The sequence below is a fragment of the Natator depressus genome, chromosome 6 (genome assembly GCF_965152275.1).
Source record: "Natator depressus isolate rNatDep1 chromosome 6, rNatDep2.hap1, whole genome shotgun sequence".
NCBI lineage: Eukaryota > Metazoa > Chordata > Testudines > Cheloniidae > Natator > Natator depressus.
In genome coordinates this window covers 12,827,637-12,842,021 of record NC_134239.1, presented here as the reverse complement: position 1 = coordinate 12,842,021, position 14,385 = coordinate 12,827,637, and the positions used below count along the sequence as shown (strand labels likewise).

General features: G+C 58.9%; 1 protein-coding gene across 1 annotated transcript in view; it reads right to left on the bottom strand.

Annotated features, from left to right (window-relative positions):
- Positions 1 to 3,281: 3,281 nt before the first annotated feature.
- FNTB (farnesyltransferase, CAAX box, subunit beta) overlaps positions 3,282 to 14,385 on the bottom strand; it is a 34,213-nt gene continuing 23,109 nt past the window's right edge. Inside the window, exons 5-12 of the mRNA XM_074954486.1 lie at positions 10,383 to 10,529; positions 9,634 to 9,717; positions 8,418 to 8,504; positions 8,036 to 8,165; positions 7,335 to 7,467; positions 4,764 to 4,875; positions 4,424 to 4,538; positions 3,282 to 3,721 (exon numbers count right to left, since the gene is read on the bottom strand). Coding sequence (XP_074810587.1) covers positions 3,596 to 3,721; positions 4,424 to 4,538; positions 4,764 to 4,875; positions 7,335 to 7,467; positions 8,036 to 8,165; positions 8,418 to 8,504; positions 9,634 to 9,717; positions 10,383 to 10,529 — 934 coding nt within the window. The 3' untranslated portion in view covers positions 3,282 to 3,595. The remainder of the gene's footprint in view (positions 3,722 to 4,423; positions 4,539 to 4,763; positions 4,876 to 7,334; positions 7,468 to 8,035; positions 8,166 to 8,417; positions 8,505 to 9,633; positions 9,718 to 10,382; positions 10,530 to 14,385) is intronic.

Sequence of the window (14,385 nt, the reverse complement as noted above, 5' to 3'; positions counted from 1 at the left end):
GGGGGAAGGTGCTTTGCCAGGCTGCCCTCCCCACTCCTAGTAGGAAATGGCCCTGGAGCCAGGCGGCTGCTCAACCTTTTTGCGGACGTTGGGCAGGCTGAAAACACCTTTGGGTGCTGGGGGGCCCAGCTAACCCCAGTGCCAGAGGAGTGGGGGGTGATGTTTTGGCATCAGGCTGCCCCTGCCCATTGGGCTGTAGTGAATTGGGCATGGGCCAGTTCTGTGGGCAGAACTCCAGAACGAGTGTGAACACCCAGCTCTTTTCCTCCATCCACCTCAAAGCAGGTCAGTAGCACTGTCCCCATTTCACCACTGGGGAGACTGAGGCATGGGGCAGGGGAAGGGACTTGCCCTATGGTGTCTGGACAGAGCTGGGAATAGAGCCCAGGTCTTCTAAGTGCCTGGCCAAGGCCCTGGCTGCTAGGCCACAAGCTGGTTGGCTCCTCTGCTGGGCACAGAGGGAGAAGAGCAGGGGCTGCAGGAATGGGGCCCTGTCTGTAGGGTGGGGGGCAGAGCCAGCTGGGCTGTGGGTGTGGGCTGTGGCTGGCGGGAGGGTGCTCAGCCCTGTGCACTGCATCCCAGGCTGGTGACAGGAACGGCAGCACCACCAGCTTGCTTCCTTGGGCGGGGAGGTCCCAGGCATCACTGGGGCCCTTGGGCCATGGCCTTAGCTCCCCTGGGCCATGCTCACCCAGCTGCCAGGCCATGCAACCAGCTTGGTGTAGGGTGGGAGGGGCAGCAGTGTGGGACTGGGAGTCACAGCGGGGCAAGGGAAGAGTGAGAACCACTGGTGAGGGGCTAGCCCTGAGAGGGCACCACGGCCAGTGCCCATGGTGCTGGGAGGGCAGGGCTGGGGGGAGGTGCCCCCTGCCCAATGCACCCCTGCCCCCACCACTTCTGTCCTCCCAACCCTGCCCGGAGCGCAGTCAAGGCAGCACTGGTGGAATGGGGCCTCTGCTAACAGTCCAGGAGGTAGCTGCTGCTGTGGGGGGGTTATTCACTGAAGCCGCCATGCTGCAGCAAGGCATGGGCGGAGGGGGCCTCCCCTGCCTTCCCATAGCTCCACGTGGGGCCTTAGCACCAGCAATATTCAGAGCCCTGAGGCTAGGGGTTCCCCCTGGGCCCACGAGCCACCCCCGAGTGTCCCCTGGCCCCCTCTTGCTGCCCCCTGGCCCGGGAGCAGAGCGTCCCTGCCTCTGCCTCTTCCATGCTGCTTCCTGGCTGCCCCAGGGTCTTCATACCCCCCCACCTCGACTGCCAGGCAGACTGAGCCGGCCCTTCCACCTCAGGCCCTTCCCTTTCCCAGCGGGACCCTCCGCCAGCACAAGGGGCCCCTCCACCCGCAGTCATCGCTCCTGCCCCACGCTGGGCAAGGAGGCAGCCCCATCCCCACCCCCAGCGAGGCTACAGTCAGGGCAACAGCAGGGGAGGAGGCGCACGCAGCACCCCCCCCCCGGCACCCCCCATGGGGGAGGGGAGGGAGATTCCTGGACCTGAGAGGGGCCCTAGGAGCACATGCAGTGACAGTGGTGGGGGCGAGTGTGCTGCTGGGGGGTGCTGGGAAAGGGGGGCTCCTCGCCCAGAGCTCACTGCTGCTGGCAGGGAAAGGGCTGGGGGGGGAGTCCTCTCTGGCCCCTGTCCCAGAACAGCCTGCCTGCACCCCAAACTCACCCCCAGCCTTGCCCCACCCCAGAGCCCACACCCCCAGCCAGAGCTTTCACCCCACCACTGCACCCTCAACCCTCTACCTTAGCCCTGAGCCCCTCCAGCACCCCAAATACCTTATCCCCAGTCCCAGCCAGAGCCCTGAGCCTCCCCAACACCACAAAACCCTCATCTCCAGCCCCAGCCAGAGCCTTCATCCCCCTGAACTCCAACCCTCTACCATGGCCCTGAGCCCCTACCACACCCCAAACACCTTATCTCCAGTCCCAGCCAGAGCCCTCATCCCCCCACACCCCAACCCTCTGCCCCTGCCCTCACCCTAAGCCCTTCCCACACCCCAAACCCCTCAGCTCCTACACCCCTACTCTTGCCCTGAGCCCCTCCCATCCCCCTCAGCCCTGCACCCCCTCCCAAAGCCTGCACCCCAATCCCCTGCCCCAGCCTAGGGCCTGCACCCCAGACCTCCTCCCCCACCCAAACTCCCTCCCAGAGCTGTGGGGGGTGGAGTTTGGCAGGGGTAGGTTCTGGGCACCACCAAAATTTCTACAAACCTGCCACCCCTGGGTTGTCTACGGGTGTTAGATGCTGCAATACCACTGGCGCTGGGCCCAGGGGCAGAACCTAGCCCTTCTCCTTGGCTAGGGGCACTAACCTACCCACCCCTCGCTTCCTGGAAGCCATCTGCTGCTTCATGCAGAGGCAGTCGGCCTCTCCCATGGCTGAACTGCTGCTCTTTTAAACAAGGAACCCTGGCCCTTGCCCCAGGAGCTCACCACTGCACTGCCCTGTCCTGCTGTGACACACAGCCCGCTGCTGTGCTCATGGGAAGCGTGGCGGCGTGGCCCCTGTGGCTGCAGGGCTCCATCTTGCGCTGCAGACCTGAGCTACTGGGCCTGAGAGCTAAAGCCACACAGACTTGAGTGCCCAGTGCCCCCTTGGGCATGAGACCCCCCCACCCCTACCACTTCTCCTTCACCCTACAGCCAACGCTTGGCCCTCAGCACCTATCCTTCTGCCCACAGCTGGGTGCCAAGCTGCTCTGTCCCTGAGCCCCAGGGATGCCCCATCTTAGGTGTTGCCCCATCATGCTGGTCCACCCCTAGCCTGCAGCAGTGCCAGGATTTGGCCCCTCTCGCCACAGAGCCAGGATGCCGTGGACAGGCCGGCTGAGCCATGGGTTGGCTTGGTGCACCCTTCCCCGAAGACGAGGCGGCAGCAAGAAAAGGTTTAATAACCATGTTGGCAGAATCACCCCGCCAGACCCGGGGAGGGAGGCTCAGCTGCAGGGGAATGGGGCTGCTGCCCATTTCAGTCCTGTCCCCTTACTAGCCTCCCGCTGGGTTTCCTGTTCCATGCAGGGCACCCAGCAGCAGGGACTCGGCTGCCCAGAGCATTGCAGACCACTGGAGCGACCACCTCTGATCTGCCCCTCATCCCAGTGCCAAACCAAGGTTCAGCCGGTATCATGCAAGCAGGCCCTGTGGCACCAGCCTCCTTCTCTTCCCACAGTGTTAATTGTGAACAGGCCCCACGCCCCCTCCCAGGTAGCGCCATGGGGCAGGGCTGGGCCTGCATTGGCCAGGCTGGAGGGCAGCAGCTCGGGCTGATTTAGTGTGGTGCCAAGGAAACCCCCAGGGGCTCAGTTCTGGTTTATTGATGCTAAAACGTTCACAGCCCGTTATTTCAGAACAGCATTGCTCCTGGCAGGAAGGTTAGTGGGGCCCGGGGCCCTCGTGTGCCTACAGCGGGGGGCCCGGCACGGCTATTTTTGGTCTGGCTAGTGCCTTGAGCTCGCACCGGCCGGAGGGGGGAGCGCCCTGTCCGCCCCGCTCTCAAACCCCAAGGTTCGCCCCGTGGGGGGGGTTTCGCGCTGTGCTCCGACTGCAGGCAGAGCACGTCTGTACAGCGTCCGCGAAGGGAGCTGCCCCGTCTAGTCTCCGGCGGGTGCTGTCATCTCCTCTGCCGCCGGCATGCCGGGGACGGGCTGCCGCAGGAAGTGCATGACGGCCTGCACCACTCTGTCGGGGGAGATGTTGTACACGGGGTGTGTCGGTTGCTGCGAGGGGAAACACACCCAAGTTAACAATGGCGACGGGGGGCTGGGCCAGGCGAGCGGCTCACGTGGCCCAGGCACAAAGGGCACCCGGGCGGGAGAGGAAGCGTGGGGCAGAGGCACTGGGGATGCTGTTTTGCATCCCACGTCCTCGGCATTATTCTGGGGCAGGTCTCCGGCCTGCGTTATCCTGGAGATCAGATGAGACGATCACAATGGGCCCTTCTTGGAATCTATGAAACAATTTTGTACCAGCTGCAGCCCTTTAAGAAGAGGAGGAGGAGGAAGGCTGCCCCTGCGGCCCACAGAGCCATGGGAATCAGCCTGGCTGCGAGCCAGAGTCAGGGCTGGGGGTGCCTGCGAAAAGGAAGGGGCCGTGAGTGCTGGTGGCTCCTGCTGACCCAGCCTCCATCACCAGGCCCCTCCTAAGGAGTCAGGCATCCCGTCCTCGTGCGCTCAATGCCTGGTGCTGAGGTGCCAGACCCCAACGCAAGGGCTGGAATCCGCCGCCCCGTCTCCCCATGTGGGCCAGGAGCGCAGAGCGCGCCTTGCGAGGTGTGATGCTGGGGAACGCCAGGCCGGCCCCAGACACCCAACGCTTCAGGGGCCATCTCGGGCCGGTGGCCCAGGCACTCCCTCAGGGACAGCACTCGCAGCACGAGGGCCATTTGCAGGGCGGGAGGCAGGCTGAGCGGACCCCCTTACCAGGCGATTCTCAGGGACTCCCAGCACCACCTCGTGGAGCAGGTCTCCGCTGCCGAAGTGCTGGGCTATCGACAGGCCGCTCAGGCAGTAGCAGGTGTGGTAAAAATCCCGTGACCTGCAGTCAAGCAGGGACATGTTTGGTCAGACGCCCGCCGACATGGCCCAAAGCAGCCCCCAGCACCACCCCTGCAAGCCCCAATGAGCTGCTCGATGCTGCAGCCTTCTCTTAACCCCTTCAGTGCTGTCCTGGGCCACGCTGGCCCTCGGGGATGCACCGGCCACGGAGCTCCAGGCAGCCGACGCGCTCAGCAGGTGCCGGGACCTCCTCGCGGGTACTCACTTGCCCGGCTTGTCCAGCAGCCCCCCGGCAGGGCACTGGCAGCACAGGAGGATGTACTCTTGCAGCGCCTGCTGGTCGAACATCCAGTGCGTCATGCTGAGGGCAGGGTCACCTGGGGAGGGAGCACAGGCCGCGGGGGGCAGTTAGGGAAAGCTGAGGGACAGTCCCCCATTTCTTGCACTGGCCAAGGCCACGGCACCGCCCCTGGCCTGCAGACACTGTCCAACTCCCCAACCTTTGAGAGCCAGCGTAGCACCCCCCCCATGCCGGACAGGACAGGGTGCGGCCGCGGGACAAGGAGAGCGAGACTGTCCCGATCCCAGAGCAGGGAAACCACTGTACCCGTGCCAGGGCTGGCCAGAGTGACCGTCAGTGGCCTCTCCCACACAGGAAAATACGTTTGCTTTGCGGGCTAGCAGGGCCTTACACAGGGATCTCATGAAGCTGGCCCTGCCCCCAGGTCCCCCCGCACTCTGAGGTCACAGCTAACAGAGCCCCGGGTGCCCAGGAGGAGGCCCTACAAGCACAGGGAGCCAGGAGGAGGCCTGGCTGTGGGGACCATGGGAGGCACCACCGCCAGGGGAACGGTGTGGGGGGCTTCAAGAATAATGGCTGCTCCAAACCACCCCCCTCCTGCTGGCAGGCAATGAGGCGCGGAGAGTCACGGGGAGCTGGGCACCTAACTCCCATAGGAGCTTCTGAACCGTTCCCCCTACACGCCCACCCGGCGTGACCTCGCACTCCTTTCCACGTCAACACTAAGCCTCCCTCCTGCCCCAGCCAGGCGGCATAACACAGAACCCGCCTCACTCTCCCCTCGCACCGCTGTCATGCTTGTGGGCCTTGCTGAGCCTGCTGCCCCTCTCTGACAACACGCCAATGATCCTGCCAAGGGGGCAGGGGGAAGGGGCACAGAGATGTTAAAGATCTCGCCCAGTGTCACCCAGGAAGACAGTGGCAAGGCTGCGGCCCAGGATCCCCGCTCCCCAGCCCCGACCGGCACGCCACAGCTGCGCAGAAATATTTGTAAATAAGAGAACATAGCCCAGGCCGACGCCAGGAACAACCAGCACTTCCGTCGTATTGCCAGTCATCGGCACGTTTGATTAGCACACTCCCACGTTTTGTGCCAAGGTCACTCATGAAAACGTTATATGAAACTGGGCCCGAGACTGACCCCTGAGGAACTGTACTGGTAACCTCCCTCCAGCCTTTCAGTGTGACCCACTGTAATCTCCCCTTTAACCAGCTCCTTACTCACCTTTCAGTTCTTGTATGAATCCCCAGCTTCTCCAATTTAAATAATAATTGTCCATGCAGGACTGTATCAAATGCCTGACTGAAACCAGGTAGATTAGACCCATGGCATTTACTTTGTCTAAAAACCAGTTCTCTTCTCAAAGAAAGGTCACATTGGTCTGGTATGATCTGCCCTTTGTAAAACCATGTCGTATTTTATCCCAATTACCGTTCACCTCTATGGCCTTCACTACTTTCTCCTTCAAAATTTGTGTTTAAGACCTTGCACACAACGGAGGTTAAACTAACAGGCCTGTAGTTTCCCAGATCACATTTTTTTCTGTTCTTAAATCTAGGTACTATATTAGCAATTCCCAAGTCACAGGATATGACCCCCAAGCGTACAGATCCATTAAAAATCCTTGCTATTTGTCTTGCAAGTTCATAGGCCAGTTCCTTTAATATTCTTAGATGGCAATTATCCAGACCCCCTGATTTAGTCACATTAAACGGTTTGAGTTTGACTTCCACTTTGGATGTGGTAATTTCTACTTCCATATCCTCATTTCCACTAGCAACCCTGCCACTACCCCATAGCTCTTCATTACCCTTATTAAAATCTGTGACAAAGTATTCATTTAAGTATCGGGCCATGCCTAGATTATCTTTAATCTCCAGCCCATCCTCAGTGTTTAGCGGTCCCACATCTTCTTTTCTTGTTTTCTTTATATGGCTGGAGAACCTTTTACTATCGGTTTTAATTTCCCTGGCAAGGTCCAGCTCTGCTTGGCTTTCGGCAGTTCTCACTTTATCCCTACACTGTCTGACCTCCCAGAGGCAGCTTTCCTTACTGATCCATCCCTTCTGCTTTCTCTTAATCACCTGTTTGAGATGCTTTGTTCATCCCAAACCTGAATAATTCTGAAATGCAGCTACAGCGTCTCACAGGAGCTGTAGTTTGGGTGCCTCGTTCTCCTGTTCTCCTCTATAGGCCAGACTCCCCTGGCTGGACTACATCTCCCAGGATGCCCCATGGTCTCCCCCTTGGAGAGGGGACGCAGTGCATCATGGGAGATGTAGTCCAATCAGGAAGCCCAGCTGATACAGCAGAACAGAAGCATGAGTCCACCTGGACTACAAGTCCCATGTCCAAATCAAAATATTCCAGTTTAATCAAACACCCAATTGACAAAATTTCCAGCCAGTCTAATATACGATCCCTCTGCTATGGAGGCAATCTGGCTACTGATGCAGACAACACGGTAGCCTAACTGGCATGGTCATCTGTGCCTGGCTTCACTGCTGTAAGTAACACACAGGCCCCAAACTCACCCTTGGCATGCAGTGCTCGGTGGAGAAGGGGCAGCAAGCCCGCCTGCCAGAACGAGTAGCAGCCATCCACCAGCTTGTTACAGCGGCCCTGGAAACCGCCCTCAAAGCGCATCTGTCGGCTCGTGACCCAGTGCTGGAAGGGATAGACGGGGACACGTGTCAGGGCTTGGACAGTCTCAGCTGCCACGGGACGACCGGCTTGGTGGCACCAGCACCTGGCTCCATTTCCCACCCTCTGACCCTGGATTTCATCTCCTCCCTCTTCACCAACAGGAGCAACGGTTAGCATCTTGCCAGCTCCCCGCTAGCCCCCATGGGCACAGGAAACCGCTTTCTTTCAGCACTATGGAGAGGAGCCCTCAGCCTGAGCAAAGCAACTTCTGAAGGGCTAGCCCCTGGCAGCGCACTGGCCCGACAGGTTGGCATGCCAGCCGTCCGGCACACCGCGCTGGTGCCTGGGTGTTGGAATCTGTGCAAAGAGAACAGTGCCTGCAAGACTGGTACTGACCACCCCAATGCCGCTCTGCAGCATCAGCATAGGGTCTCTAGCCCAGCGATGAGCATGGTGCCCCCCAGCCACACTGGCTGGAATGAAGCAGGGGGCGCCATAGGGTGGTGTCAGCAAACAGGGCCCTCCTTGGCTGCGTGGTTCCAGCCTCCCCAAGGGCAAGGAGAGCGCGCCCCCGGCAGAGTCCACTTACTAACAAACATTTCAGATTCAGTGAGTCCTCCTGCTTCAGAATGACCAGCGCTGCCAGGCCACAGAAAGTGTATCCTCCGTGGGCCTCCATGCCCGGGACTCCGCCAATGCCACCCTCCCAGTTCTGGCACCTAATTCAGAGAGGGGCGGGCAGGGAGAACATGGAAACAGCCACTGATACTTCTCTTCCCTCAGCTCACCCCGGGCACCGTGGCACCGTCCTCCTGCAATGCAAGCCCCTAGCATGGGGCGCAGCCCCGTGTGCAGCCTGCTGAGCCCATGGGATCTCGCACGGGCCTGCTCTAACAGAGGGGAGCCTCGTTTCTCCCCGGGGCAGAGTCTGCAGCGCCGCACAGAGCGGCAGCCCTCTGGGCTCTCCTCACCTTGCGATCCACGCGGCAGTCCCTGCGAAGAGCGTGGGCGTGATGATGTTGGTCAGCGAAGCCACTGAGGCGGCGCAGTATGCGCTCCTGTGATGGAAAGACGAACCGGAGAGTCAGCCCCCACGGTTTGCCACGGACAGCCCCAGGCTGGCAGCTACTGCACTGCCAACTCCACGAGCGCCCAGCGCTCCCCCAGCGCTCCCTGCTCCACTGCGTTTGGCTTCTAGCGGCATAAATACAAGATTCGCTACGGTGCAAGTCCCTTTATCCCCAGGAGAGATTCACTCAGTGCTCCACCGCAGCAGCACCTTGCAACGTTATCAGAATAACCCCTAGCTTTTACCTAGCACTTTCCAGCTGTACATCTCAAAGCACTCTACCAGGCAGGTCAGTATCACTATCCCCATTCTGTAGATGGGGAAACTGAGGCACGAGGCCAGGAAGTGACTTGCCCAAGGTGGCCCAGCAGGCCAGTGGCAGGGCTGGGAATAGAATCCAGTTCTCCTGAGTCCCGGTCCAGTGCTCTGTCCACTAGGCGACGCTGCCTCCCAGACAGACCCCTGATCTGCAGAGTGAGAGCAAGCCAGGAGACAGCTCCTCAGCAAGGGCCTCAGGCGCTGCTCCAGGTAAGTGACCCTAAAGGCCTACAGCAAAATTCCGAAGACGTCCCACACTGGACACCTCCCAGACAGAAACCCTGGATCATCTCGTCGGCTGTGGTTTGCTTGTTGGTGAAATGAAGGGCTTGTCTACATGTGGAAATTGACCATCTATTTCTACTGCTCTGGTTACACCCAGCATGGCCGACTCCAGGAGAAGAGGGCCTTTTTCCGGCTTAGCTTCTATGGGAGGTGCACCATTAGAACTACCCGGGCATGGTCACAGCAGGAAGTTGCCACCCACAGACAAGTCCCAAGACTGATATAACCATGCACTGCCTTTCCTTACGTCCCCATACTGTCCGTAGCTGCAGGGCCGCCAAGCAGACAAGGATTTCAATTTGGGACACTGCCAGGCAGATGACACCAGCTATTCCACACCTCCATCACCTGGAGTCTTTAAACCAGGATGGGAAGATTTCCCACCAGCTCCGCTCCAGCTCAGCCACAAGCTGGGGTGGGGGGGGCGGGAATCTGTGGGGTGGGCGATGCAGGAGGTCGGTCGGTCCCTCCTGGCTTTGGAATTTCTGACCGGTGCTGTGACTGCTCCCACCCACCTGACATCCACTTCACCTCCCACGTGCATGATGAAGGAGCCGTCGGGCTGTTTCAGCGAGTATAGATACTCCAAGAGCTTCTCCCTGAAAAGCAGCAAGGGCATTGTTAGGGGTTCACGCCACCTGACACAGGAGCTGGCCAGGCCAGGGGCCCATTAGCAGGTGGACGTTGCCATTGCAGGGTCAGCTCCAGCCAGCCCGTTAGCATCTCACTTTCACAGGCACCACGATGGTTCACAATTTCTCTTTTAAAGTAAGTCACACCACCCAGCCAATCAAACTGCCACATCCCCACCCACGCAGGGGAACCAACCAACAGGGGCAGCGGGAGGGGCCTGCTTTCAGCAAGGGTTGGGTAGAGATCTGGGCCTGGCCTGGGTGTTTGGGGGTGGATGGCTTTATACAAGGCCACTCCTTACCTCCTGGACACCCAGGGCCCAAATTCTCTGATGTGCTGGACAGCCGAGAACCCCCAGTAACGCCCATGGGAGCCCAGCACGTAAGCACCTTGTGTAGCAGAGACCTCAAAGCCCTTGTGGCAAAGTCCTCAGCCGGCGTTTCTCCTGTGTACACCCACGGGCCGTACACTGGAAGCGACAGATGGCTGCTCTGCTGACACCTGCGAGAGCTGTACCAAGCCATGAGAGCAGGCGGGGCTCCAGCCCACCGGGGAGAAGGGCTGTGATTTGGGTCACCTCCCTCCTGCCTCCCATAGCGGGGCGGGAATCCTGCACCAGGGCCATTTTCACCTGTTGACGACGTTGAAGGCCTCTTCGGTACCGATGATGCAGAGGGCACTGACAGCGGCATACGTGGGAGCGAGATGGGGGTGCTGGCCCGGCCCTCCTCCGAACCCACCACTGGGGCTCTGGCACCGGCTTAGGAACTGGCAGACACTGGAGGGAGAGACAGGGTTGGTCAAAAAAATACCTGGGCACAGTTCACCCAATCCTGCACTTCAAATCCCCAGCACAGAGCCCCGGCCTGTCTGCTGGCTGCGTGGTGCAGCGGCTAGCGCGTGGGACTTGGGGGGGTTCACAGATCGCCAGGCCCAGGCCCACCCGTCAGGCCGCTGGTTTTGCTCTGGCGGCGCAATTGGCTAGCACACAGCGCTACCGCAGCAGTACTTGGCTTGAGCTGGGTTGCCAAGGTTGTGAGCTGAAGCCTAACCTGGAGCACTATGAATGTAAGAAAGGGGTGCCCAGATCGACAGCAAAATCCCAAAGGGTTATGAGAGAACCTAGCAGGGTCCAGAAGAACCGAGGGTAATTAACCATTGGAACAACTTACCAAGGGCTGTGGTGGATGTTTAATTCAAGATTGGATGGTTTTCTACAAGCTCTGCTCTAGGAATTGTTCTGGGGCAGATCTCTGGCCTAGGTTAGATGGGAGGTCAGCCAAGATGCTCACAGGGGTCCCTGCTGGCCTGGGAATCTCTAAAGGGAAAGGGCGGCTAGGCAGGTCATTTACAAAGAAAACGGAAGCAGCGCCCATCTTAAGGCGCTGGGGGAGCAGGGCACTGGAGATGGAGGGGCCTCCCGGTGGCCTGTGACCCAACGCAGCTCAAATTGGCATCCCGAGGGCAGAGGTCTGTCCCACGCAGGTTACAGCCTGCAGCGCAGTTCAGGCCTAGTGCAATCGATCCCTTGGAGCCTGCACTACCCGCAGGCCGCACCTGCTGTAGCAGATCTCCGGGATCGGTGCTAGCCCCCAGCTTTTAAACAGTCCCTTGGAGGAGCTCTTCAGCGCGCCAGCCCCGCAAGGGTCCCACTCTTCCGCCAGCGTCAGCCACGTGGCCTCACTGCCTCCGAGATGGAGCCTCTGGGCTCCAGCCCTCCTTCTCCACCCTGTGAGCTCTGCCCAGCACGTTCCACTGAGCCAGACCCCTAGAGAGACCTGGCTCCTCTTTGGGGGCTCAAGCCCCCCAGCCTGTGTTTGCAGTGACACATGGCAGCCTTTTCAGAACGGAGTTTATTATTCACCTGGAACACAGCAGGTTAGCAGAGAAAAATAAAGGTTAAGACAGAGTCCATTCTGGGCCACTCAGGTGCCTTTATATGCCACACAGCAAAGCTGCATAGAGTTGATCAGACTCAAGTGTGGGGGCGGGTCCACACAGCAAACCTCTTCCGTTATATACATTTGCACATCTCATTGCATTGCCTATACATTGCATCACACCTTGCAGGACTGGCTTGGTCTCGTGCTCTGACCGCACACAGCTTCCTCCTTACCTCATCTTACGTTCCCCACTCCTCTCGTCCACGGCTAGCCTGTCCCGGGCGTTCCCTCCCATCATCGTAGGTCGCACAGACGCTGTCTCTCTTAACTCCCTGACCCATTTGCTCTCGTCACGAGGACATTCTTTTTTCAGCCTGCTGATCTATTTACCTCCCTTGTCCTGCCTCCCAAGAAATGGGGTCTCCTCTATGTCCATGCCAGGTCTACCCGCTCTTTATCCACAGATCTCAACGCGCCTGGCAAAGCAGGGCGATAACCTTATCCCCATTTCATGGATAGGGAAATTGAGGCACAGAGCATGGGAGTGACTTGATTTCCCCCAAACCAGGAGCAGAGGCGATGACTAACGGTCACCTGATAACGCCCGGAAGGCAGGTGCTGAGCCCCAGCAGCTCCACTGGGTTTTGATGGAGTTTGCTGGGGCCCAGCACCTTGGGGCATCTGTCTGCTCTCTGTGCCACACACAGACAGAAAAACAGACCAAGAAATGGTGTCTGCGGGGCACCTCCTGAAGAGCCACAGCCTCCGTCCCCGGCTTTCGCTGCTGTCGCAGTCTCTTTCAATGCGCCGCACGCTATTTAACCTGCCAAGTGCGGCCGGCATCTTGACAGCCACTCAGGCTTTCACACCAGCCCGGTCTCCCAGGTCACTTGCTTCAGGCCCTCCCTCCTGCCAATGCTGGGGATGGAGCGCCACCAAGTGGTCAGAACGGGCACCTCTCAGAACACAATCACCCCAACCCGCTTAAGGGCGTTGTTTTGGTCATTGCTATGCTGCTGGACAGGAAGCCATGGGCAGAGACATGGTTTAGTGGCTGTCTGTCCGCGTCCACCTGGTAAGAGCATCACTATCGAAGTGCAGCTGCGATGGGCTACATAAAAACACCTCTCTGATGGCCCAGGTGCACTTGCTCTGGGTCTGTCTTCACTGCAGCCAGCCCAAGCTCTTGCCCAGTCCCCTCCCCGCTTACCCCAGAGTAGCAGGGTTTTCAGCCGAGGCTAGCTGGCCCAGCTGAGGGTGTGGGCTAAAGTCTGGGTGCAGCATTCGCTCAGGCTGGTAACCAGACCAGTATGCAGTGAGGACACAGGCTAACCCTCTTAAACGCTGCTAGTCCTCCAGCGCCTGCCCGCAGGTTCCCCCCCCCCAGGAGAGAGAAGCTTTCCCACAATGCACTGGGAAAGAACCAGAGCAGCTCAGCTTGCTGCGGCACAGACGCCCTGGGAAACGCTAGCGCCACCCCGGGGCAGCGCAGCAGCGAGGAGGCAGGCAAAGGGCTGCTCACACCCGGCCCGGGCGAACGCAGCTGCTGATCACTGGAGTTAACCCCGTGGCACAGATAAACCTTACGGTCTCACCCGCTGACACTGATCCCTTTTGACCGCTCTTCGCCTGCACAGCTGGAAGGGCCCACCCAGCGAGCCGCTATCTAGCGTGCCTGACGCATGGAGACAGCGCTCAGCTAGGACTGACCGTAGCCCCCGAACCGCCAGCACAAAGGGCCTCCGAGGGGGCTGGATTCTCAGATCCCAGGCAGAGTCTGCAGCACCAACTAGAAAAAATCATCCCTCTGGTCAACCAACTGAGCAGCATTTGCCACGGGACTCACTGGAAGAGACGTGGAGAGAGATCCTGCTGATCCCTGGAATGCAACGGTGGCGACCTTGAAATGACTTTGAACAAAGCATCCGTTCCAACCCACCGGGCCTTGCTGCTCTTCCAGAGCCCACAGCAACAGCACTTTTATGTACATGGGAAATGTCTGGGATCAGCCACCGGTTTCACTTCTTTCTGTAAATCCTGAAGCCTCTTATCATAGAATCACAGAATATCAGAGTTGGAAGGGACCTCAGGAGGTCATCTAGTCCAACCCCCTGCTCAAAGCAGGACCAATCCCCAATCAAATCATCCCAGCCAAGGCTTTGTCAAGCCTGACCTTAAAAACTTCCAAGGAAGGAGATTCTACCACCTCCCTAGGTAACGCATTCCAGTGTTTCACCACCCTCCTAGTGAAAAAGTTTTTCCTAATATCCAACCTAAACCTCCCCCACTGCAACTTGAGACCATTACTCCTTGTCCTGTCCTCTTCTACCACTGAGAATAGTCTAGAACCATCCTCTCTGGAACCACCTCTCAGGTAGTTGAAAGCAGCTATCAAATCCCCCCTCATTCTTCTCTTCTGCAGACTAAACAATCCCAGTTCCCTCAGCCTCTCCTCATAAGTCATGTGTTCCAGACCCCTAATCATTTTTGTTGCCCTTCGCTGGACTCTCTCCAATTTATCCACATCCTTCTTGTAGTGTGGGGCCCAAAACTGGACACAGTACTCCAGATGAGGCCTCACCAATGTCGAATAGAGGGGAACGATCACGTCCCTCGATCTGCTCGCTATGCCCCTACTTATACATCCCAAAATGCCATTGGCCTTCTTGGCAACAAGGGCACACTGCTGACTCATATCCAGCTTCTCGTTCACTGTCACCCCTAGGTCCTTTTCCGCAGAACTGCTGCCTA